This window comes from Mirounga angustirostris, unplaced genomic scaffold (genome assembly GCF_029215605.1).
Source record: "Mirounga angustirostris isolate CCGP_5_RB_7025 unplaced genomic scaffold, mMirAng1.0.hap1 SCAF_14, whole genome shotgun sequence".
Classification (NCBI taxonomy): Eukaryota; Metazoa; Chordata; class Mammalia; order Carnivora; family Phocidae; genus Mirounga; species Mirounga angustirostris.
Genome location: NW_026991722.1, coordinates 57,862,405 through 57,888,531, shown reverse-complemented (window position 1 = coordinate 57,888,531; position 26,127 = coordinate 57,862,405). Strand labels below are relative to the sequence as shown.

The 26,127-nt window shown below is 47.7% G+C and overlaps 1 protein-coding gene across 8 annotated transcripts in view; it reads right to left on the bottom strand.

Moving 5' to 3' along the window:
- MTCL1 (microtubule crosslinking factor 1) overlaps positions 1-26,127 on the bottom strand; it is a 121,316-nt gene that overhangs the window by 21,277 nt on the left and 73,912 nt on the right. For 5 of the 8 annotated variants that reach the window (XM_064577906.1, XM_064577907.1, XM_064577908.1 and 2 more), the window contains 6 exons: positions 22,516-23,862; positions 21,276-21,407; positions 13,494-13,586; positions 10,850-11,080; positions 9,455-9,652; positions 1,443-1,610 (listed from right to left, as the gene is read on the bottom strand). In XM_064577906.1, the coding sequence (XP_064433976.1) occupies positions 1,443-1,610; positions 9,455-9,652; positions 10,850-11,080; positions 13,494-13,586; positions 21,276-21,407; positions 22,516-23,862 (2,169 nt within the window). The remainder of the gene's footprint in view (positions 1-1,442; positions 1,611-9,454; positions 9,653-10,849; positions 11,081-13,493; positions 13,587-21,275; positions 21,408-22,515; positions 23,863-26,127) is intronic. The other 3 variants (XM_064577909.1, XM_045887032.2, XM_064577910.1) reach the window with 2 other exon arrangements.

The window sequence follows — 26,127 nt, the reverse complement described above, 5'->3', positions numbered from 1 at the left end:
TAAACATATTTTAAAATAGTTTTAAAGGCAGCTCACCAGAGAGATCTTACTCATTTTGCCTCCACTGCTGTCTCTTCAGGCTGTGCACTAAGAGAAACAGGGCATCTCATAAGAATCTCCTACCAGGCAAGTAGGCAGGATTCAGAACTGGGTCAGCAGCTCCACCAGCCCGGCCTGATGCTTTGGTTTTGCTCTGCTTTGCTGCTTCCTCTGTGGAGAAGGCAGTGTCTCTGCTCTCCCGGGGGCTGTGAGCCTGAATTCACTGCTCCCCTGGGCCAGCTGGCCATGCAGCTGAACTTGTGGGTACCAGGGGGTTGTTTTCTTTTGACATGACAGGCTCTTTCAACTTTTATCAAAGCCATTTGGAAGATGTCTCCTTTCTGGGCAACTTTTTTTTCTTTCATGACCTAGCCAATTCATATAAAATTTTAATTACTTTAAGATTTGCCTCAAAATAGGGCTTAGAAAGTAGATTATCCAAGATGCACAGACTTTTCCTCCCATCATGATCAAGGGGTTGAAAGAAACGTGGAGAAACAATCTGAGCAAGCAGACTCAGGGCAGGAGGTGATATTGCTTTTAAGGGTTTCCAGGGAGAAAACACTTAGAAAAGAACGTTTCTGGCTACGTCTGACCTTACCAGCCATGGCCATGGTCTAAAATCTCCGAGGAGGCTCAGCTCGGTTGGGAGGGTGGAGGCAAGACCTCGTTCTCTCTACTTAAGCACTAAAGGCTCCATGATCCGAGACCAGCCACTTCCTCTGGGCCTCTGTTTCCTCCAGGGGAAATAGGACATGGAAACTAATCAGATTTCCAGGGCACATCGTGGAAGGTCTACAAGCTCTTTTCAGCATTGGGAGAAATCTAAAGGGAATGCACATGTTTTCCTTTTCCAAAGATAACTAAGCCACAATCTGCATTTTCTTTGCGCCTGTCTGAACTATGTCAGTGCGTTCTGATCACCACTTCATGGCTGGCCATCCTTTGATGGGGATAAATACAGCCTTGTTCAACGCAGAATGGAAAAACAAATGCTACTGTCAAAAGGTGCTCAGTGGAGACTGTGTTTCATACTTGGGAGAGGGAATAGGAGGGAGAAGAAGGTGCCTTGGAAAGGCTGGGAATTTTTTTTTTTTTTTTTTTAAGGAGGCTCCACGCCCAACATGAAGCCCAACACGGGGCTTGAACTCACAACCCCGAGATCAAGACTTGGGCTGAGATCAAGAGTCAGATGCTTAGCCAGCTGAGCCACCCAGGCGCCCCGAGGCTGGGAATTTTAAGGAGAGAAAGAGAGCAGGCAGCTGTTCCTGGCTTTCCCCTCGGAGCCCTAGCTCTTTGGACAAAAATCACCGTGGATCTGAGGAACTGTGCCTTCTCCCCACCTGGCCCAGATGGCAGAGGCCCCACAGAGCTGGAGCGGCGGAGAGCCCACGGGCAGGTACCTGTTCCAGGCGGCACTTGAGCGCGGCCCACTCCACGTCCCAGGTGGCCTTGTCGCTGGCGTATTGCTGCTGCAGCCGCCGCCGTGCATGCTCGTCCTCCCGCAGCTCGGCGCGCAGGTCCTCCAGCAGGCTTTTGAGCGCCCCGAACAGCTGCTGGTTTTCCACCACCTGCGGGAGCAAACATGGAGTTGGTTCTGCCCCCTCATGTAAGGGTATTCTTTAGGTCATGGCGTCAAGGTGGTGCTGCGTTGTGTCCGAGGTGCCATTGCAATGGGTACAGAACAGGTGGAAAGTCTGCAGTTAGTGGGACAGAGCCAGGGGGTCCCTACGCTGCCAGCCATCAGGCTCCCGGAGCTGGGACTGCTAAGGGCCTGGTGGAACAGGAGGGGGCTGGCGCTCAGGGCTGGTGCTCCGGGCCCAGAAGCAGAAAGGAGGAAACTGCAGGAGGCCACAGGGAGCCCAGAAGCCAGGGCTGCAAGGAAGCTCCGTGTGATTTCAGACATCCACAGCTACGGTTGGGGATGCAGATCTGGCAAGATATAAACACTCACCTATCTATGCTGTCATTTTAGTACCAGTCATTGAACCAGAAGAGAGTAAATAAAGGCTCTGTGTCTCTTATAAACATAGGGTGGTCATACTCTGACTTGGATGGATAAGTATGGCCACGGGGGAGAGGGCATTTGAGCTTTAATCCAAGTCAAATGTAAACGCTTAACTTGTTCACGAGAGCCTCCTCATGGTCCTCTGAGACGGAATCACTGTGCCCCTCCTTTCAGCTGCAATAACCAGCACCTACTTGTTCTCCTGTGCCTCCCCTGACCGCCCCATGGTGCACGGGGCACAGATAAACTCGACCCACTCCCATGTTTCCAGTGGCCCACACAATGTTCAGCTCGTGTGAAGTATGCAAAACAGGTCAGATAAATGAAAAAGGAATTTTTATCACTAATCTGCTTACACCTAAAAGATATTTTATTTTCTAAAACTCATCCTGCTCTTTGAAAGCACATTTCAAAACCATGACTGCTATCTTTGTACGTTTCAGCATGGGCATTATATCAGAAAGGCCTGTCCAAGTGAATTAAATACTGAATCAGTTATGATACCTGGATAATAAAAGCGCCACGAGCTCCAACAGAAAACACTAAAAGTGCATCACGAGCTCCCAGACTGGTCTCAGGGCCATCTTGCTTGGCGCATTTACGAGGCAGGTAGAATCAAAGCTCTCTCAGTCCTGCTGGAGTCAGACTGTCTCGACTTTGGGGACACAGAGCCCCTTACTCTCAGAGAGACTGCCCCCCCGCTTGATAAGCTTCTCGTGCCAAGGGCAGCAGGACAGTGCCCCCAGCTCTCCTCTACCACGTGGAGAGTCTGTCATGCTTCTAAAACCATCTCGTTAATCCCCTAAACACACATGCGCAGAGATGAAAATGGACAGCCACATTTGGGAAGAATTTAAGATACTTTGGCTATCTATATGGTTGGATTTAAATAAAGCTGAATTAGAAAAGAGAAACTCCTCAATATGAGCAGATTTATTATTGACAACACCCCAGTTTTCCCTGTAAATTGTCTGGAGTTCTAATATTAGATGCGGTAGACTTTCGATGGGGTAGAAAAACCTATTTGTTAACATTTATAGCTCTTTGGTTTTTCTCCCCTTGACTACCAATTTTTACTTTAATAGCTCTGAGACTAAAGCCAGTAAGAGTACAATCCAGTTAACGTTTGAAAGATTCAGCAGCTAGAGAACCTTCTAAAAATGCTACATGTTCCTTCCAACCAAAAATATAAGTAAATTACCACTACACTCAAAGAGGTGCTCAGGATATGTGTACAACTGTAATAAATGCAGAACAGTTTCTTTCAACTCTACACCAAAAGTATTTAAAATTTATGTAAGTGCAGGTGAGTGAGAAGAAGTATCGCAATAATCTCTTCAGAAATATACATCTTTTGAGTACAGAATTTATTTGAAAAAAACTATATTTTAAATAGATTCATACGCTATTTTCATCTTTGGATTTTAAACTTAAAAATCACTACTTTTTAAGTCAAAGTATTTAAAGCATAAAGTAATGAGACTGATTTTGATCTAGTCTCTGAGTAGTCATCAAATTCTCAGTGAAGAAAAAGCAGAAAACCATGTAATCAATTCTTGTATATAATCGATACTTCCCTACAAACCCCACTTTGTGAATATTGTCAGCCTGTGGGGTTCTTAACCCCACACAAATTGGCTCTGATAACATTAGGACCAGAATTTGTGGTCCTCGGAAGCAGGAATTCACAGAACAGTCCTTCTGCAGACTGAAATTCTGGTTCCTCTGGAAATAAGTACTTTCTGGCATTAGCAAATATCAGATTAAATAAAATTAAGCCTTAACATTTTCATGCACATTTGGGTCAGTGTAATCATTATAATGTGCTATTATACAAGTATAATATTCATCATCACGGAATGAGTTCAAAAATTGCTCTGGCATGAAGGTGGCCAAAGGGAGCAAGAGAGTCCACGGAATGGATGTTATTGGTACTTGTTATGATAATCACCCAGGAGCAGCATGTGACATGGCAAGAAGTCAGCCTAGCTCTCTGCCATTGGTGTACAACACCGAGAACTGATGTCCAAATAAAAACTTCTGAAGACCCAGATGCGCAGGATGTTTCTAAACTTCTTCAGGTACAAAAAACCCAGTAATGAAAAGTAATACGAATTGTCTCTGACAGAGGGCGTGCTAGGTCAGGTATGCCGATCGCCCACCTGCAGGATCTCATTGGCATCTCACATCAATCCTAGGTGCATACCATCATGCCCCACCGTGTGACAGAGGAGGAACTGGAGCAGGCTCTCCCTGCTAGGAAGTGCAGAGCACAGACTGCACTCCGGGTCTGTCCCCCCCAAGGCTGGACAAACCCAGCCAACATATCTAAATTTGACATTATCCTCTACCCAGGTTTGTTTGTTTGTTTTAAATTTTGCCTAAGAGAAGCCACCTCATCTCTGGAAACAAATTCCATCCCCCAGATCAACAGAAATACTACTAGTGAGCCATCCTAAAAGAATGCCTAAAAAGTTACTTGTCTTATGTTTCCTCCCTGTGGGGGCCCTTGCTGGGCAATGTTTGGGGTAAAAAGAGGACCCTAATTAAGAATGGAATCAAGATTCTCTGGGCCATTTAGAGGTCTTTGGGTGAAAGTCTTCTTGGATACAGAACTTTCTGAAACTTCTGTGCCAGGGGCCCAATTATGCAACCTTTTAGTTTATAGATGTTAAGTATAGGTCGATTTTAATTAACAAGACCATTTTTTTCAACCTTTCCAAGATCAGCTGGTTGGTTTTCTTGCAAAGAGGCAGGATAAAATGGCCCCACCACTTCCTTTTCAGCCCTTCCATGTTCATCTCTCTTGGGCAAGGCTTACAATAATTCCAAAATTGGGATCAGGGGCTTGACTGTGCTATAAAGTGGTAAACTTTATAACAGGTTCAAGGCTGGGCTTCAGCCAATAAGACTGCTACCCAAATACACAATAAATATTACTAGTAGAAAGTAAAAAAGGAAGTTTCTGGGAAAGAGAACACACCAAGATATTTGTGATGCAATGCCAGCTATTTGATAAAATCATTCTTGCCTAAGATTTCTAAGATAATGTGTTTCATAATTCTGTGAAGGAGCTAAACTACCGTCAACCACTTTGTCTCAGAGCCATTAATTTTGGAGATGGGTTTAATCTAAAGTTGGGACAGATATACTGACCCGCTGCTATGGGCTGACCCACAGAATGCCAGATGGTCTCTACTTCCTATTCATCTAGGCTAGCAGACATAGGCAGGGAGTTCCAGAACGCCATGGTAGCTGCCCCCAACACAGGCAGAATTCCTATTTCATACTTACAAAGAGGGGGACCTCACATCCTATTCAATAAAGTAACTCCTCTACCAGCAAGAGTTCCAAGACAAGTCCTTTACTGTGAGATCAGACTGAAAGGATACATTTACACATCCAGCAACATTTTAATAAATAAGCCATTTGTCATTCTTACTTTCATTGTTCCATTCAGATTAATTTTAAGATTGTTTTCTAAAACTACCATCCTCCCACAGATAGAATGAGTCACTGAAGACTGGCCATGAAAATCCCTGGTGGAGGGTTACAGAGATGAGAGATTCATTTATGTACAAAAATCATCTGTCCTTTGGCTGGGAACATGCCAGGTGATCCAGGCCATGAGGGCTTCTCGGGGCAGGTCACTGTAATTTTCAGAGAGCTTCCCAAGCATAAATGTGGGCTTGTGAAAGAAGTGCGGGACATATATTTAGTAAGTTATAATGCGGGTTATCAGCCAAAGGCTTCAAGGAAACCAGGGCAGGTGTGATGAAAATCAAGTGGCCAGATGGAAAGAAATCATTTATGAGCAGAGGTTTAGGGTTTACTGCTGACCGTGGCTGACACTGGGAGGTGGGGCAGGGGCTGAAAGAGTCCTTTCCTGAGTATCCTCTAGTACTTGTGCCTCTTCACTCCTGTGCCCCTGCTATTTACACAGTACCAGGAATAAGCAGAAACACACAGCCAATATAAAATGTTTCATAATCATAAGCTCTGGTCTGGTTCCTTCTAGAGAGAGTTGCATGTCTCCTAGGTGAGGTTATAAAGTTGCAGAATCTGAAAAATGAATCACGGTACATACAAAATAGAAGGTAGAAGTGATCCAGGCTCAAGAGGAGAGCTTCCTTATTTAAAAAAAAAAAAAAGGAAGAGCAGATCACAGTTTCTGACACACAGGCCTTGTCTGGCAGAGGTGCTCTTTCTGGAAGTTTCTGCATCTTGGGCAAAGCAGAAAGGTGGGCACCAATGTGAGTCCATGTCTGGGAGGCCCAGGGAGCCAAAGGCACTCTGTCTACAGGAGAGAGGCTGACTTCTACTGAGGGTGGCTTCTGAAGGCCCTAAGCCCCAGACGAGTCCTGGACTAGTGAGTGACAAAGGTCCAGGGGAATAGATTCTACTCGGTCCTAAAACTGGGTCCTGAGGGAGACTCTTAAGTGACCAGCTGTAGTTGAAGACTAACATGAAACATAATTTCATTAGCTCTTGCTCTGAATTTTATTTATTTTATTTTTTTAAAGATTTTATTTATTTGACAGAGAGATACAGCGAGAGAGGGAACACAAGCAGGGGGAGTGGGAGAGGGAGAAGCAGGCTTCCCGCTGAGCAGGGAGCCCGATGCGGGGCTCGATCCCAGGACCCCAGGACCATGACCCGAGCTGAAGACACTTAACGACTGAGCCACCCAGGCACCCCAAATTAGGTTCTATACACTTACACTTAGATGCTTTAATAAAGAGTATTATGTCCCATCCCTGGATGAAAAAGTAACTTCTCTTCGAATAAATTAATCCAATTCACAGACAATTAGCTAGTGGAACCACAGGGCCATAATGCTGGCACTGTTAGTCACCTTGCATTAAAAATCTTGATTTTGGGAACTACCAGTAAGCATAAAATGCAGGAGTAGCCTTAGGTCTCAAAAGCTTAACATTGTGGCCAGCGTGCTGGAGCTCAGTGAGAGTGATACAATAAGCTCTTGCATATTTTCCAGTTCTTCCAAAAGGCCAGGCAAATGGAAAGTGCTTTCTGTTCTCGAGGACAACCGGGTCGCTGCCACTAGATCACTAGTCCTGGAACTAAAAATCAGTCAACGGGGACCATTCACACAGCCAAACATTTTCCAACCTGGTAACTTTTTATGAACTATTCTCAAGGTTGACTTGATACACATACATTTTTTTTTTTTTTTTTTTACCTCTTTGGACAATGATACATTTTGACATCTACTGTGTTCAACTGTGAGAATGTTCACTATGACACAAAGTGAAGAGACCAAGGCCTGGGAAATTGTGTCACTGGCAAATTTAGCCTGGGGACAGGAGGTAGGCCACGTTGCCCATTCTGCTTATCACCTTGGCAGGTTCTCAGAGTTGTTGAAAAGGGTGCGGCTCTCTGGGATACGTGTTCCTGCTCTTGCAGACTGCCTAGCTAATACCCACGCCACGAGAGGGCAGGCAAATCTGGTAGCTGAGAATGTTCACTCCCAGGCAACCAGCTGTCGTACAGTAGATCGCATTAATCTTCTGTCCTCGGATGGGTGGCATTGTGCACTTAACTCCTACAGACAGACGGGGCCGTGAAAGGGGGCCCGGATTCGGCCCGTCGGCGCCCTGTCCTGCAGGCCCCCCGGGTGCCCCTACCACACACTGTACAAAGTGGAAACTCACAGCTCCCACCTTCACTTCCGAGGGGACTAGCAGAAACATCAGCTTTGGAAGGAGGAGGCAGAGAGATGATGTTAAAATACACTGAGTGTGAGGTTCCAGCTGAGTGACTTTACATTATTTTCCACCCCCAGGGTAACATTTCCCATAAGAACTGTTTAGAAAACCAGATGTGTTACATTTTTTCCCTTTTGCTAAGCATCTGGACGCACGGGTGGGAAACACCGCACATGACCTGAGACACAACAGGTTTAGGGCTAAGTGGCAGTCAGCGGATGCTATTTGAGTTAATCACAGATACTTTATAAAACGGACTGACAACATCTCTGAAAAATAATAAAAGTGGTAGGTTTTCGAGGATTATTTGCAAAGTAGCATTTTATTTTCTAACTAGATAAACTGCTGGAAAACTCATTCCATGTGCTAAAATCTCCCCAGGGACACTGGCATAATGACAAACTTCCTAAGAAGTGTAATTAAACATTCATTTGAAAGCATAACATCGTTCTTGAGCCATATTATTCAGGGGAAATGAAGGGCAGATGGGCATGCAGAGAAATAGCTCTTTAGTTGTGAAAATCTGATTTGTCTACGAAGAGAAAGCAGACAGGGGGAAAAGACACACATCCCCTAGGCCTGGGCTCAGACATTACGACTTTTCTCATTTGGATCCGAGCCAAAGATCTGATGACAGACCTCTCCCACTCGACCCTCTGCGGCTCTGGGCTGAGGGAGGAACTGCAGCTGTGGAGTCCAGCACACAGGGAGTGCCCAGAAATGCCTGCGGTCGGGGGGCCACAGCTCCACCCGGGGTCACTGTGCACTTCGGGTCCCCCTGGTCCTGCCCCTCACCCCAGAGCCAAGGGTCTTAGGGCCCCAGGCTCTGCCCTGCAGAACCCTCAAAGAAGCAACTTAGGATTGGATAAGCCTCAGACCAGGAAGTCTGGGAGCAAGAAAGCTTTAACACTGGGTACCTCCTAGGCTCTCAGCACTCCAAACCCACCACAGCTGCTGTTCTGTAAAGAAGCGCAAAAAATCTGGGTGGCATCAATAGTATCTTCTGGTTTATTAAGCAGGGGCTGCCTGCTTAATAATTAATAAATGTGGCATTTGGCAACATTAATAATTTTTTCATATTACACACTGAAATCCCATCTCTATATATGCTTTTAATTTTTTAAGTGTCACCAAATATTTTTATTTCAAGTGGCCCAAAAAGAACCTAAGACACTTCATACATGTTTAGGATTTTAAAAAAATACGTTTTCTTTCCTCCTTACACGTTATGTTACCAGGTTCGTGATGTTGCCGATGCCCATTCAGCTGTCAACAAAAAAGCCCTGTCCCTTCTTTCTCTGGCCATGAGGAGGGCACTGCACTCGGTAATGTCTCTTTCGTGGAAGAATGGTCAACCTTTCTAAAGCCACAGATCCCTCCACACACCACTCTACATTTCACCCCCCCCCCTTCTCAGGTACGTTTGCTGGCCCCTCCCATTGATCTGATCCTACTATGCCCCTTATTTATACGTGGAAGCCAAATGAACCAATGGGCTGACAATGAAATAAAGTCTTAATGATATGATTTCTAGCACAAACACAGCGACAGGCAACCATAGGCAGTCAAAGTTTTCTGCTCCCTGGAACACCAGCATATAAAATAAGATGACACAGACATAGACTAGGACTATCCTCTCCCAGATGTAGGTAGAATGAGGGGCTGGGACCTCGGCACCCACCTGCTTGTGGAGCTGTTCCCCGTGCGCAGGCTGCAGCCTTGATCCGTGGTCACCAATCTGCACAGGGGTGTGTGGAGAATGCTCTCCCATTGAAAAGCCACAACCTGGACCATTGTCATCTCGGTCTGGGCCATCCCCCTTCGGGTCCCCCTGAACTCCAAGCTCACCCAGCCTGGGGAAGGTCTCTGGATGCTCCCTCTGAAAACAGCAGGAGACAATGATCACAGCTCCACCCAAATCCTTTGCTGTGCAGCCTGGTTTTTATTGTTTGAGGGTAATTCTCCCCTTTATGGCTTATCAAGTCTTGACTTCTCAGCCCTTTCCCGAATATCCTCATTTAGCCCATTTCACTCACTGGCCACCTTCTTCATTTAAACACCACACCGTGGGTACCCAATTGGTCAGAAAAGATTAGAAATTTTACTGTTTTAAGTTATTTTGATAATGAAAAATTTTATGATTTATTAATTATTATTGATTATGGTTATGGTTTTATAAGCTAGAGGAGAAGGAAACTTTACAACCACTTCTAGGCTTTGCTTAACGATGGTTTTCTATGTCAAGGCTATTTGGAAGCAGGTTGAATTAATTTTGGAAGGCTTTCTTTCCTCCCTGAAGAAAGAGTATCTTCCCCTTCAGAGGATGACTTAAAATTACATACAGTGAAAAGCAGATGAGAAGTCGTTGGGAGCTAAAAGGAAACCAACATTTATGATGCCTTGAAGCAGCTGACAAAGGAGCCAGGGGTGTGGATGCCCAGCACACACCCAGCAGCAGTGGCCAGAAGGCAAGGCCTGAAGGAGCCTGCAGAGCTGGACTGAATCAATCAGAATCAATCAGAAAGCAGATGACTCTGCTCTGGTTCTGTGATGAATCTGAGAATGGAGGCATAAGGGGGAAGCATACGCACATTTCAGAAGCGGCAAAACCCTGACCCATCTGGAGCCTAGCAGGGACCCTTACCAAACTGCAGGGGCAGAACGGGCTCTAGCATCTAGGAACAAAAACTGAAATGGAAAGGAGAGAGAAAGTTTCAGAGCTAGGTCTGACAAACCAGCAAGGCGGGACGAGAGATGCACAGGACTTCAGGGTGACAACGTGCATGAATTCAGAGGTCAGCAGGGGAAGAAATGGCCGCACAACTTTGCCGCAGAGTGGAGTTAGAGACAAGGACTCTGAAAACGAGGCCACGGGACAGCACAGAATTCTTGGTCTAATATAACTGGACAACCTGTTGCATTTCCCGTGCCTGGACTGGGCTTGATAAAAACCATTTGAAATAACAGAATGTGACTTTGTGTGTAGGGCATAGAGGGACAGCAGTGCCTGGGGGTCAAGAACAAAACAGACACAAAGAAAATGAACTCTCTGTGGAGGGTGGGGTGGGGGAGGTACCTCAGTGAAATCCTCGCCTTCCTCCTCCATCTGCTTCCCCTGCCGCCAGTGCTTTAGCAGCCACCTGAGTTTGACGTAGAAAAGGAAAATGTTCTGCTTCAAGGACCGGAGCTCCTGCTGCATCAGATTCCTCTCGTCGCTCCAGGTTCGCTCATGGAGGGTGTTCTGCAAAGCCAGGCTGTGCATTTCTAGTTCTTTCCATCTCAAGGCATAGAGGTGCTCCTCCTCCATCTTGAATGGAGAGAGAGACAAGAGTGTGACAGCAGCTATTCCAATTTGCCACCCAAACCAAACCAAGTCTTGGCAAAATGTCATTCAATCTTGATCATGTTGCACCTGGCACGGAAAACACAGAAGCCCCCAAAGTTCAGGAAACTCCTTGAGATGCGTACTATTTAGAAAACCTCAAGGGTTTTCTTACTCCGAAGTAAACACTATTTCAAACCAAGATGTTATCGTCAATTCTCATTGTCAAGTCTCTCGTGGTGTTTTTGGAGGTCTCTAAACTTCTTTAGGAAAATTGTTTCTCAGATGGATGGCTTGCAGCTGGCTCCCGTGCAGATTCCCTTTGCCCTCTGTTTGTGGGCTTGCAAAAGGCACACTGCAATTGTAAGGGGGGGGGGGGGCGTTAAGTGGTAACCCTTCCCCTGGGCTTCCTGAGCCTTCTGGTGTGCACAACCCTCAGAAGAAAGAGACAGCAAGCTGATGGAGAGGCCCACAGAGAGTGGGAGAGCGAGGTGGCTGGGTGGGTGGGGGTGGGGGAGCAGGGATTCTCCCTGACACAAGGTCCTCTGCCGCATATGGTGGGGAGCAAACAGGAAAGCAAGCTGAAAACCTACTTCCACACTTAGGACTCCCCATTCCTATTGGCCACAAGTAACTCTTAGGGAAATAAAGCATTGCTGAAAAAGAAGTGTTTTCCATTTCTATGCTAAGTTTCTGCTTTCAACATGGGTACAGGCACTCTTCCAAGCAATAAACAGTGATTATGTTGATAATGACTAAGCCAAGTGGTGTGAATAAAATCTTATTGCACAGATAAGGGCACAAGAATAATATCAATAGAAGCTAAATGAAAGCTTTCTGTTCCAAAGACTGAAAAAGAAAAAAAGGGTTCGAATGCCAGCCTTGTAGTTATCAGCTGTCCTCTTCCGATTTAACACTCCCTCTTGGCCAAACACCAAGGCACTGAGTTTTGTTTTGTCTTATTTTCCTAAAGTACTCGATCGGTGCTCAGAAACCATGGGGATGGGACTATGGCTGCTCGCGGGCGACACCAACATGTGCTGTGCTAGCGCCAGTGAAGAGTGAGAGGCAGCTCTGGGAAGATCCCGGGTCTGCACAGAGACTTGTGCAGCCACCGTCATAATACCAGATCTTTTTTGCACTTCAAGCTGAGAGAACACAAAATAGTGGTGATTTAATTCACTTTGTTGGCAGTCCTCGGAGTCCCGCGGATTCTCTTCCCTGTGGGCACAAAAGCAGGACGAGCAAGGAGGGGGGAAGCCTACCATACTGGAAATCCAGCGTTTGCAATTTACTTGCAGTATTATGTCAGCCATCGACTGACTGGGAAGGCTTCAGCTTCCTCGGCGGCTAACTCAAGATGTGCAGAGCGCCTAGCTCATGGCAGGTATGCCAGAGATGCTAGTCTTAGTTGGTGGAGGTGCCGCGCTGGGAGGGGATGTTCTCTTGTCCTCTCATCTGAAGCCTCCTGGAAATGTTCCTTTCTGACTGGCTCTGACCTCCCCACTGCCCTGGTTGCCACCTTCTTTCTGTTCCATGTCTCCAAGCACATCCCAAGGCCCAGAGTTGGTCCTCTTCCCTCTGATACGTTAGGGAATGTTAGGGATACGTTAGGGAACACCAACCCTTGTTCCCTCTAAACAAGCCTGGATGACCTCTCACCCCCTCCAAACAAGGTCTAAAGCCTTGTCTTCAACATACTCCTTTATCCTGAATCCAAGTACTAGACACACCTGGGACCCTGCTATTTTGCTATTAGCATCTCCAGGGATAAACTCCTTTCTCAAACATGATTTTTGGTGCAGAAGGAAAAAAAAAAAGGTTAAATTATTTAGGAAATGAGTGCCCGTATCTGTGAATCCCTTCTCCTAGCAACTCTGGGAAAGGATTTCACAGATAATGGGTAATTAGCCAATAACAGGTTATTCTAAGATAAGCTGGAAGAGTTAATAAGGCCGCAGCTCAATTAGCGGCAGTTTTCTGAAGACAACTGTTTAGGGTGAGTTGTTGATATTTCCTATCAAATAATTTACCTAACATTGAGAAAGCTTACAAATCCGTGGGACAACAAAAGTTATGGACACACTTTCCTGTCCAGGTGCGTGAAGGCCCCTCTTTGATTTTCCTTTGCTGGCTACGGCTGCAGGAAAATGTAGGTTAGACGTTAGGAAGAACTTCCCGAGACCACAATGTAAATAGTGAAAAGCATGTTTTAGAGGAGAAAGATGGACAGCTCTCTTTATGACATGTCCGAGGGGCAGCTCAACTAGATGATTCCCTAGGAGTCCAGGAGCCTGAGTGGGACAGACAGCTCTCTTTCAAATTCCTTCTGTCATCTGTCTCCAGGGGGCTCCGCAGTCAGAGCCCTGGTTGTGCTGACATTGGGTTACATATTTACCTTCCGAATCGTGTTTGTAAATTTCTCTGTCTCCTCTTGATGCAGTCTGGTCGCCTGCGCAAGCTGACCCTGCAGCTCCTCTAGCGGTACACTCTGTTCAAGTAAAACAGGGGGCCCTGAGCTGATCGGTGGGATAAAGGAAGGGGTTTAGTGGAAGACGCAGGACAGACATCTGCACAAGCCAGGGACACACATGGAGCGACACAGCACGGACGGGCGCTGCAGCAGTGGAGTGAGTCCTGTGGCAATTCCCCTGAGGTCCTGCCCGGGGCTCCGGGGTGGTCTGTGCTAGGCAACCCCGGCCACCCTCATCAACCACCTGGGAGACAGGTGCGTAGTGGTGCCTGTCACCCGAACTTGGACCACCACACCACGGTCCCCACCACCCAGGCTGAGAGCAGGGAGCCAGAGGTGGCATGGCCAGCTCACACGAGTTGGTCTCTGAGATTCACTGCCCCAGTTCATTCCAGGTTGCAACATTCATTTGCTCATAGGCTTAGTGGAGATTTTCCTGCCCCATGGAGAGTACCTTTGTTTCCTCTGGGCACTCCTACCCTGGGCACTCGGGATAAGCGGGGCGGGGTGCCTTCAGGGACCAGAAACATCCTTTGAATTGCATACGTTGCCTAAGAACTGCGCAAAGATCTGCTCTATTACATTTTAGGTTAAAAATAGTTAAAGGAATCCTTTTTTATGCGCTTTACTGGTAAAGTCTACCTATTGGTAAAAGCCTGTCTTTTGTGCCTTTTATGTCCAAATGGCAATGATCGAGAAGTAGGAGCTATTATGTTTTAAGTGTATTTTTTAAGAAAGGGAAATGGTTATATTTAAAAATCTCGGGCATCGTTAAAATCGAAACATGACGTTTTACCCACTTGTTTATGCTACTTGAAGACGGGGCTTCATAAATCTGGGAACTAGAGTGGATTGCTGCAATTAAAATAGGTGTCATCCTACTGGTTCATTCTGATGAACTAATCTGTTCTTTCTCACAGAGGACACTGTTCGCTCGTCCTAACTGGATGTGACCTGGGTTGTCAGGACTGAAATTCATGCTCCAAGAACAGGAAATGCAGGGCGGGGGTGGGGGGGCGGGCGGGGGGGAAGCAGATCTCTTCCTTTAGCACAAGGGATGACTGAGAGCTTACGGGAAAAAGGATAGAGACAGAAAATCAGAGATGCGGGGGATCCGCCAACTTTTGGGTAACATTTTTGAAAGCTTGAGATTTAAGCTCATCCTTCTTTCAAGAAATCAAGAACTACTGAGGACGTTCATGCCTCTTTGAGTTTCTCATTACTAGATATGATTACTATAACTTTTATATCTACTAGGCCAGGCTTCTGGTTCTCTCTGAAAAGAGGCATTTTTCTCCACACTAATTTATCCCAATGACTAATTTCTTATTTTTAAGAGAACTAATTTATTGTTTTTTAGTTATGTGTGGTCTTTTACAGTAATGATTTAATCTTTTCTCGTGTTTGCCTGCCTTTCATAGTTGTGAACACACCTACTTTGTATCTTGAATATCTATCTGATATTCTAGAATCTGAAGACCTCTCTTGGAGTTGAACCCTGCCGTCGGCCATCAGCTGACTCTTGATCCAGGTGCGTATTTTTGGCTTGTATGTTTGCAGTTTTGCATTGTGAGCTCATCTTCACTGGGGAGTTAGCTGTGATCCTGTATGTAACCTGGGTTTAGGATGTGCCTACAGATGGGGTTTGTGTTTGCAGAAGCCAGCGACAGAACATCAACTCTCCTTTCCTTGGGGACTCCTAGGCCACCGGTGACATCAGTTCAAAGCCTGATCCTGGTGAGGCTGGCTGCCAGTATGGTTATGTGGGGGAGACTTCATGCTGGTAGACAAGCTTCCCTCTACCAGCAGGCAGATGTCTCTCCAGTTGAGGCTTACACAGTGTGCAGCCCTTGGGGGCCCTGGGTCATTGCTCTCTGCCTGTGTTGGGCCCAAGGCTCTGTGTCCTCTGCCTATGCAGCTATTAAAGCCCAAGCCTCTGGGTTCCCAATTCTGGCAACTCTCCCCCTAATCTGCTTATCTAAAAGCCACAGACACTGCTGTTCTGATGTTCCCTTCTGAAATCAATTCCAACCCCTGAAGATTTTCCTAAATTTTGAGGGAAATTCAGCTACATATTTAAGAGACATTTTCTATTTTATGCAGCACTTTATTCAACAAGTACTTATTGAGCACCTATAGTGCTTGGCACTGTACTGGGGATTTACGAGTACATAAAGCTGCCCCAAATCCCTGCCCTCCTGGGGTGTCCCTTCTGGCAGCTTAGGTATTTTGCACAGGAGTGTCTTTAGGTGACCCAGGCTACTCTCTTCCCAGCTTTACTTTTTTCAGTTACTCATTAGTCTATACATTTAAGATATAAAAATCCTCCATATTTGGATACATGTGATACTAGCCCGAGGCTCCCTATGCAGAGATGTTGAAAAAGGCATCCTAATCAATCAAGCCTATCTTTCAAGAAAACCCAAGATCTATTAATTTAGTTTCTATATATGAAACCGAAGTAGTTTGGTTTTAATCTTAATAAATAATGTACATAAGCTGATTTATTTTAAACAAATATATGAGCCTCATACCACAGCACTGTTTGATTAAAAAATGTGTCCCTTTGTTGGAACCACATCTTTGAAGGGTCACAGAAAAGGACCCTTGAAGTCCTATGAAGTTGTTCATCTGGGGCACCTGATTTACCTCCAGTGGCTCCCTGTCATCCGTGGAGATGGGTCAACAACAGAAACTGTGCGATCCTCTTCATCTGCTACACATTTTACTTTACTGTCCATTTTTGCTAATGGAGTCTTAAAACCCCTCAGACAAGTAAGTGTTCCTAGCTGGGATGCCGTCACTCCAGTGTTACAAAAAACAAAATACAAACATGCTACAGTCAAAGTTTCAGTCCAGAATTATTCCACGGCCACACAACTGCATCCAACCACATACATTTGGAGCCAAGTGTTCACATGACACATAGACCTCCTCTAGAAAATAGATACTTCCCTTCATCACCATATTCCCAAAGGGTTGATTCTAAAAGCCATCCTTTGCCCACTTACCTAAGATTCTGATTGCACATCAAACAAATTCATCTTGACCTCTCTACGTAAGGCAGTCTATTGAAACAAATACCATCCTTACTTGATCCCAAGGCCAAGGAGACATATCAAGCTCGACGTCACAACCACCTTCCCTGGCAGTGTTCTGAACGCCACCGCCCATGCTTTCCCCATGTGGTTGAGTTCTACACCAATTTACAATGCGAATTTCCTGGACCTCTTCACAGAAAGTGGCTTATAGATCACTCTCCACACTTAAGAAGTTACCTGCATTATCTCGAAGCAAAAACAGGAATGCTTTTCGTTATACTCACTATTAGCAATGCTCCTTAAATATTAGGACTCTCTTCTACCTCTATCCCCAAGACTTCATTTTCTGGCAAGTTCCATTTTGTTCTGGCCAGTTTTGTTACTGCTTTATCCAAAGCCATAGAGAAGGTCAACACATGTGTACACATACTTGGCATAAAACCCCACATCATTTTATCATGGCTGGTATTTCACAGCTGGGGCATGAGGGGTCCCAAATGCTTCATGTGTGTTGTTGATTAAGGGATCAAAGGTGGAGCTAGGGAAGAGAGCTCTTTGAGATTTCTGATCTAGAAACTCAATCCCTCTGGGCATGGGCTTGGTTTCATTTATATCTGAAATGTGACCAGGGCCCAAGCTTGGCCACTTCTCGTTCAGAACTATTTTTAAGGCACCCTGCACATTCCCAGCTGCATATCCTATACACTGCTCTCTCTTAACAAGTCGGAATCTCTCAGCAGATTTGTCAGGAGCCACAGGGAGGAAAGTCAGGGAAGAAATCTGGTGCATGATAGGAGAATCTAGCTAACAACTACTGAGATGAATAGGCACCAGAAATACCTGTCCTTCTGAAAAAAAAATTTTTTTTTCTTGGTGTGCTTGCATTAATGGGTTAGTGGGTATTAGTGCGTTCTGACTTCAGCTTGTTCTGCCTATAACTGTTTTAAGAGTGCTGTGTGGATATTCCCTTCCCTCCCTAAGATTAGTGTGTGTACTAAGCAGCAGGCCTTCTGCTGCACAGATCTGTCATCTCCTGAAATGTTACAATTGTTCGAAGGTGGTTTTTCCTTTTCTCCTTCTTGGTGTTCTTGCTGCTACTGGTGCTAGTACTAGGAGTAGTGGTTTAATCTGGCCCAAATACCCAAATCTTCCAAAATAGGAATACACTTTCTCTCCTCTTACCCCAAATATGAAAATCTACATAGGTTTCAGAGAAGGCATTTCACAAATGGAACTTGAGAAATTGATCCTTTGTTAAAACTTCAGCTTAAATACAGAAAGTTTTTTTCCTCTTTTAAGCTGTTGGTACTAGGTGTCCTATCAGCTCCCCATCCCAAGGAACTAAGGGCAGAGCTAAAGGAAATTCACATGTGTACAGTAGTAATCGGCTTGCACAGTTAATTCGTAATTTCAAGGGCAATGTAAGAGGAAGGAAGAACACTGCTCGAGGTACACCGGCTTCAGTCTTGGACTCATTCTAGATGAAAGTGTCTGAGCTCACCTTTTCTGCAGTTACGGTGGTGCTCTGTGGTGTCGGGCTGTGTGCATGAGGCTCCATTGAGAGAAGCTTCTGGGTCAGGCTGCCCTGCTCACTGATGGGAGCTCCTCTCCGTGTACCGTTTCCATGATAGCCTCATTGGAAAGTTGTGGGCAATGGATCTGGGGATGTTTTCACTAAAACGCTTTTAAGAGTTCTGCCTCTAGCATTGTCCATTGTCCAATTCTTTAACCCAGTGTAATACTGGAAGACCAAACTCAGCAGGGGACATCCACCCCAGGGACCCAGCAGCTCCTCTAAGACCCCGACTCTGCAACGGATCTATGTTGGGCTCCTCTCATAAAAAGAAAAACTACAGAGCTATCCAAGTGGTCCTAGAATACATTTTGTCTTTTAAAAAGTATTTAAAAATACAACATGTTTGCATACATAATTGAGTCTTCTGTGTGAAATGCCATAGTGGATAAAGAAGTCAGAACAAAGGATGTTTCAGTCCCAGTGAATACTATTCCCCCTTCTAGGAGATGATGTTGTCTGGGACTTGCCTTTCACCATGAGCTTTTTAACTTTCTCACTTCGTAAAATTAAAGGAAACTGAACAGATGTTTAAGGGAAGCAACAGAGCATGGCAAGAGAGCTGGTGTGCAGTCAGTCACCTGAGTGACCTCGAGTGAACGGCACTCTTCCAAGCAGTGCTCCTCATGGCAGGGTGGGGAGATGGCTGAAGCAGGCCTGGGGAGACCATTCTAGACCCAGCTCACCCACCAAACCCCCAGGGGCTTACTGGCAAGCCGCCTCACTCTCAGACCTCCATTTTCTCATTTACAGAATGGAGGAATTCACCTGAAGATCTGACATTCCCTTCTGAGCTGTATTGTGCAGTGATCCCAAGTTGCCACGTGGCACCAGCTAGCTCTGCTAATCTACCTCTTGTGGAGGTTTATATTCCCACAACACTCGGTTTGAGTCAACGAACTAGGTTTCTCTCTCCAAAGTTGCTGGTTTCTGAAGCTACGAGAGGCCATGCACATGTATGTCAGGCAACGGGGAAACTTATCAACGCCCCAGTGTTAAACAACATCTTATCAGCGTTTAGCTAAACAAGGTGATGTGTGACATGCCCTGAGTGATGAACATATGGGAAGGAAGCGGGAGTTAGCCTCAAACTGCTCTCCCAGAGAACGGGGCTGCCATGTTCAGCAAGAGCTGTGCTTGTGTAGATCAGGAAACAGCCAGGGAAAAATGAGAAAGGGCTACAGTGGGCAGAGGAAATTGGGCCCACAACTAGGGGAGCTGTGACAGCCCTTCCCACTTGGCAGTCTTCAATGGCAGGACACCCTTCCCTCTTTATTATCAGTCAGACTTTACGTTCACACAGCATTAAGCACTGTTCATGGTGCTTTCTCAGCCAATAGCTCCTCAGCTCTGAGAATCATCCACATATAATCACACGAGGCAGGTAGGACAGTATTTTTCTTCCCATTTCACAGATGCAAAAACAGAGGCTGAGACTTGCTTGAGAAACAGAGCTGGTCATGGACAGAGCTGGGGCCCCGGATGCCCCTGCCAGAGTGGATTCTAGCACAGCATGGCATCCCTGCTAGAAAGAGCTAGTGGTGCAGTGTTCACTGAAGACTAGGAATTTTGTCTTCCTGAGGGTGTCATCCTGGAGACGAATCATTCAATTGTTTTGAAATGTACATAATTGTGAGTTTGCTACTGCCAAAGCAACCAGCATTCTCAGATGAAGCCCATGTGTGGAGCACAGGCTGATTGCAGGGGCTTCCTGTAGAAGTTTCATAGAGATATAAGACACACCAATCCCTAAACCCACACTTGTTTTTATGTAAGCTTTTCAAGGGCAGTTTTCATGTCACTGTGTGCCCAAATCAATGAGGGTAGAGATGTGACGTACTCTCCTACAGGACAAGGGAAGAGCCCAGACTAGAGATCGGGGACCTTGGGTCTGGGTGAGCCAGCAGTCCCGTGTGCCCACCTGGGACCGTGGGACCCACAGCTCATCAAGGCACTGGCCACAAGCTGAGTGGAAAGGCGCAGGCGCGGCTCTACCCCAAGTGCCTCTGTGAGCATCATTTCGTAGTCAAATGCCTGACTTTTTTGCTGAGTGAGCTCAGTGTGCTTACAGGAGTGAGTCCCTTGTCTTTGTCACCCCTGCTGTCTGGGAGCCACCAGGATCCCTTGAAGCTGAGCAGTAACACCCCTACTGGGACTGATGAATTAAGAATTTTCATGGTGTGGGGCACCTGGGTGGCTCAGTCGGTTAAGCGTCTACCTTCGGCTCAGGTCATGATCTCCAGGTCCTGGGATCGAGCCCCACATCGGGCTCCCTGTTCAGTGGGGAGTCTGCTTCTCCCTCTCCCTCTGCCTCTCTCCCTGCTCATGCTCTCTCTCTCTCTCTGTATCTCTGTGTCTCAAATGAGTAAATAAAATCTTTAAAAAATATAATTTTTCATGGTGCCCTACTCCTGCAATAACCCGCCTTGACCAGCAGTATCAGAGCCAGGGATTCATTCCTTGGTGACACCTGTCTCTGTCATGGGTATAATTACTTGCCAGGAAGAGCTTTCACTGACAGGGCTGCTGACAACTGTTTCATATGATGGAGTCCCTCTGGTAGCCTTTATAGGGGCTGGGAGCTTTGTTGACAAGAGGTTGCTACAGCAACAGAGAATGCTGCAGCCCCCAGGTTGGGAGTCCACGCCCTGATTCTGCCCACTGGCTGGAGCCCTGTCACTGGAAACTACAGGACAGGCCACATGAGACACAGGGAAGGACAGTTTCCTCCAGCCCAGCAAAGACAGTGCTTGGTTTTCATGCGTGTTTTCTTTCCTGTTTGACAGAAAGCTACGTAACACTCACAAATCAGTCCCCTATGCCTTGCTGTGTTTCCAGGCGTCCACAGGCAGGACGATGCTTGTCTGACAAGGGGAGCTGGCGGTTGCCCGCGTTCACCCTGTGCGGACCCTCCCATTCCAGTTGCATGCAATGGACTCTGATTTCGGGGGAGTCCGCCTGGTTCCATACCCGCCCACCATGTCCCTTAACGGCCCTGGACCCAGGTAGGAAATACCACACAGCCAGCCACACAGCCAAAGGAGGGTTGGGAGGGCAGGGGTTGCTGGCCGGTGGGGCCAGGTGGTCGCTGACCTCTACACTGAAGCAGCTCTGGCCTCCCAGCCGGCAGCTCCCAGCATCCCCGTCGGCTCGGCGGTGCAGCGGCTCCGGCTCATCCCCGCGCTCCTGCCCCGGCTGCCACTCCGGCTGACCTCTCAGTTTGGACTGTTAGGTGCATGGGAGGGATTTGGATTTGTTTTGTTTTTAATTTTAAATAAACAACAAAGGAGAAGAGGGGTGGGGCAGGGAGGGGAGGTGCTGAAGAAAACAAAAATATGTAAGGTAGACAATGGAAACCACCACCGGACGAGGAAAAGCATGAACAGACACAGTGCCAACGAGAGGGACGAGAACAGAACCAAAATGAGGATGAGCAAAACAATGGCTGAAAGATCTGAAAAGCAAACAAGAGAAACAGAGTGGGGAAGAAGGCAGAACACTGGTTATGAGGCGCATGCAATGGGGATGCGTGAATCAAAGACTCAACCGCAAGCACACTACCCATGAAGGATACGGAAACAAGGCTCCTCCTTCCTCGCTTGTGGTCGAGCAGCAAAAGCCATAATCCAGGCGGCAGCTGGGTCATGCACCCAAGGGCGATGCATAGGAAAGCAGTCCTTGGAGGGCCACTCCACTCCGCCCTCACCCTCGGCTTGGGGAGGGAAGCTACTTTCTCCATCAGCGCCATCCTTCTCCCGGGCCGGCTCCTCTCCCCACTTTGGCTCATCTTCCAGTGGGAGCGGGTGGGCCTGGCTGCCTAGGGCCTTTCGGACCTGCACTGCATCCCTCTGGCCATCAACCCAGGTAGGGATGCACATGCTCCTGAGCCAGTCTGCTAAGTGTCCTGACTGTGAAATGAGTTTGTACTTTGTTTTAAACTCCTCTGCTTCTTCATCGAGATAGCTGGTCATTTGAGACACCAAAAAAAAAAGGAAAAAGGAAAAAGGATGGATTGCGTCGATCCCTATTGCTGCCATTGGGGTGAGCCTTGTGTCATGAGGGAGGGCCTCTAAGCCAAGAGCAGCGGCGCAGTTAAAAAAAAAAAAGAGGAAAAAGGAAAAAGAAAACAAGGAAATAAAAGAAAACTAAAAAAAAAAAAAAACAGAAACCCAACCAATAGAAAGGATTTGGTTGACGCTTGAGGCTTTAGTACAATGCAGGTTTGAAATCATAACCAAGCAGCTGTGAGCAGGATGAGTTCAAGTGCAGCAATGCCAGCAAGAAGGAGGAAGAGCAAAACGGAGCAGGGAGGCAGAGCCAGGAGCCCCCTTACCTGCAGGTCCGGGACCAGCTCCTTCCCCAGGGTCCCGACGGGGGAGTCCCGGGACACGGAGGTCACAGTGGAGAGAAAGCTGGAAGACTCTGTGAGGTGGGGCAAGGGGGAGAGGTCTTCCAGGCGCTCCCTCAGGCCGTCCCCGAGCCTGTTCACCTGCTCCAGGAAGGCCTGCAGCTCCTTCCTAAAAACCTTCATCCTCGAGTTGATGGTCCCCAGCAGCGGGGGCTCCTTCTTGCCTGTCTCGCCCGTCTCCCCCGTCTCCCCTGCCCCCTGGACGTCAGGCCCCAGTGAGGCCTCACCACTGCCTCGCAGCCCCACATTGTCGCCGAAGCCGGCGGTGTCCGTGATGAGGCGCTCCATGGTCCGCTCAAGCCGCTCGGCCTCGTGCTTTATGCTTGCCAAGCACTCGGTGTCCTCCCTGACCCGCAGGAGCTCGGCCGGACACGGCTCACTTGCCTCCGACGGCTTTCCGCTGTCAAAGCCCGACGTCTTCTCGAACATCTCCTCTGAGTCGCTCTCGCCGCCAATAGGGCCCTCCCGCTTGGGCTGGGGCTGGCGGCCTTCCTCCCCGTCGCTCTCCTTCTTGCCCTGGTCGCTGTCCGCGTCGCTGTCCCGGGGGCTCGGGGCGCGCAGGCCCAGGTGGGCAGCCAGGTCATAGTGCTGCACGTTGGACAGCAGCACCCGGTTCTCATACTGCAGCTTCAGCACCTTCCCACTCAGCTCGTTGATCTGCAGCCGCGCTGACTTGAGCTCCTCCTGCAGAGGGGCCCCACTGGGTGCGCCCTTGCTCATGCCCTCCGCCAGCCACCCTGGCTCCGGCCGGGGCTCAAACTTGAACTTGCTCAGCTCATGCGTCAGCTGCCGGTTGTGGTCTTCGACCTCGGATATGGACCTCCGGAGCAGCTCCGCTTCCTCCTCCACGAACTGCAGGTGCCGGCGGAGCTCCGTCGAGGACTCCAGGGAGTCGCTGAAGGGTGAGGTAGGAATGCTTGCCATGTGGTCCCGGCCTGTACCCTCTCGCTCATACTGGACCCGCAGGTCCTCCATCTCCGCTTTGAGGCCTCGGTTCTCCACCTCCAGCTCTACGATCTTCCGGCCCAAGATGTTGGCCTCTTCCTCCACCAACTTCAGCCGCAGCTTCAGTTCGGCCTCCCTGGTGCTGGGCGGCCCACCCGCTTCCCCCGTGGGGAGAGGGCTGTCCACGTCTCCATACAGGGCCTTGTACTTCTGGAGCTCCTGTTCCAGCTCGTCCTTCTCCCTCCCCAGCTTGGCCATCTTCTTACGCATCAGGGAGCCTTCCTCTTTGGCAAACTGAAGCTGGCACTTCAAATCAGCACTGTCATCCTGCCAAGAGAGAACACTTAAAAATACCACATGTTCGTGTTTGTGGTGATTTCCCTCGCACCTCGCCCCCAACACACACACACACACACACACACACACACACACACAAACCATGATCTTTACAACAGTGTGTCGAGTTCCAGGTCAAAGGAGCCAAGACAATGCCGACATGAGCCCAGGCCTTCATGGGGCAGACACTGCAAAGGCCTATGGTCTGTGGCTTTGTCACAGAAACCAAAGAAACCAAACAATTCGTTTGGGAAAAACATGCACATGGAATCCATGGTACAGATGATGAGTGCAGAGGACGCAGAATAAAATGAGACCCAGTGCCTGCTGGCAACGCGGCGGTCCCTCCTTACTTTGTGGGTCCAATCCGACTAATCACCAGCACCAGTGAGAGATGCCAGAACCCCTCACTAAGCCTGGTACAGCTGACAGGCGTCAGTAGCTACTTCTACCTGCTGCCACTCACTTCCTCCACTGTGGACCTCCCTCACCTAAAGTGGCCAGCAGCCCACAGGTAAGCCAGGATGGGGAGGCCCTGATCATTGTACTGATCTGCTGAGACACTGAGACGTGGCAATCACCTCTACTCCTCCTCTGGTTTCCCCACCCCCAGCATATCACAAGGATGACACGAGGACAAGGACATGGGATAACAGGCAGGAGGGGGCTTTGGAAGCTGTGGTGTAGAGTAAGTACCACGCTCTTGCGGTTAAGATGAACTGTTACCGCAGACCTAACACCCAGGTTACTTGCAACCTTTCACCAGGCAAGGGCAACGTCAGAGTCTTTGCTTCTGTTCCACCCCCTTACTTGCTGTAACACAGCAGGAAATGAAATCCAGAAACCCAAGGCCAGAGTTAGGGGTTTCAGAACCAGAGAAAAGGTTCTCACTGGAATCACTAGAGGACTCTGGAGAGTCACCAAAGCAGACTCCCTGCTACTAAAAGGCCACACCGCTTGGCTGAGGTCCTGGAGGCATGCTATGGACCGTTTGGAAAGCTGACTGGGCCTTCCCAGGGTAGATCTCAATGCCTGGGAACTATATGAACTCTGATGTGGGCCTGCACAAATGTTTCACTAGTCCCATTCGGTGAATGGGAAAAATGACCGATTTCATGAATCATTCCTCTCTGATTGGCTATCACAAGTTTCAAAAGGCTGTTGTGGGGACAAAGACTTTGGCAAAGGGTTCCCCATCCCCCAGAGAGACTCAACAACATGGTCCATGGTAGCCATACTCCATCAGCCCCCAGGGAGGGAGAGGCATCAAACCAGTCTCCGAACAAGTCAGCCCACTGGGGGAGAATGAACTTTCAGGTCATTGTTTGTGTTCAAATGGTCTAGGGGAGTTAGAGGCAGCTTTCACACTCAGAGAACAGGGCTCATTCTCTGCCATGGTCTTGCTGCACACTCACCATTGGGTCGCAAGATACAGAAATACTCACCTTGGTGCCTCCCAACTGTCTTCCTTCTACCCTGCCTCGATCTCTCCTCCTGCACCCCAAACCCATATAAAAAAAAAAATGATGTGACAGGGAAGACTCAAGGAAAAATCTAAGGCCAACTGTGAGCCAGTGCCACGGGGCTATAAAAGATGTATATAATCCTAAGACTAAGGGTAAAGCATACTTGTTTGTTGATTCGTTCATTCTTTCAGTGAATACTGAGAATCCACTATGTATCAGAAACTGGCACGTTACTTTTAAATGACCCCAGTTCTGGGGCGCCTGGGTGGCTCAGTCGTTAAGCGTCTGCCTTCGGCTCTGGTCATGATCCCAGGGTCCTGGGATCGAGCCCCGCATCGGGCTCCCTGCTCCGCGGGAGGCTTGCTTCTCCCTCTCCCACTCCCCCTGCTTGTGTTCCCTCTCTCGCTGTGTCTCTCTGTCAAATAAATAAATAAAACTCTTTAAAAATAAATAAATAAATAAATGACCCCAGTTCCTTAAAACTTTCAAGAACAGATCAAAAGCACCCTTTCAATTATTTGATAAACATAGATCTGCAAGAAGTCTACGCATCCAAATATACAGAGAGGGCTCTGCAGTTCACATGAAGGAACGGAGTTTAAATAAGCAAACATAAATACCAATGGAGACAGACTGTCAACACTTTGTAAATGGATTAATTTGGGAGTGAAAAGCCTAGGATGTGAGACAGCCCATGCCCTCAGCCCCAACATTCCACTTCATAGCCAGCGGTGTGTCCTTTGTCCAAAATCACCTAAATGATCCTGTCTCCACCCCGAAGCACAGAATC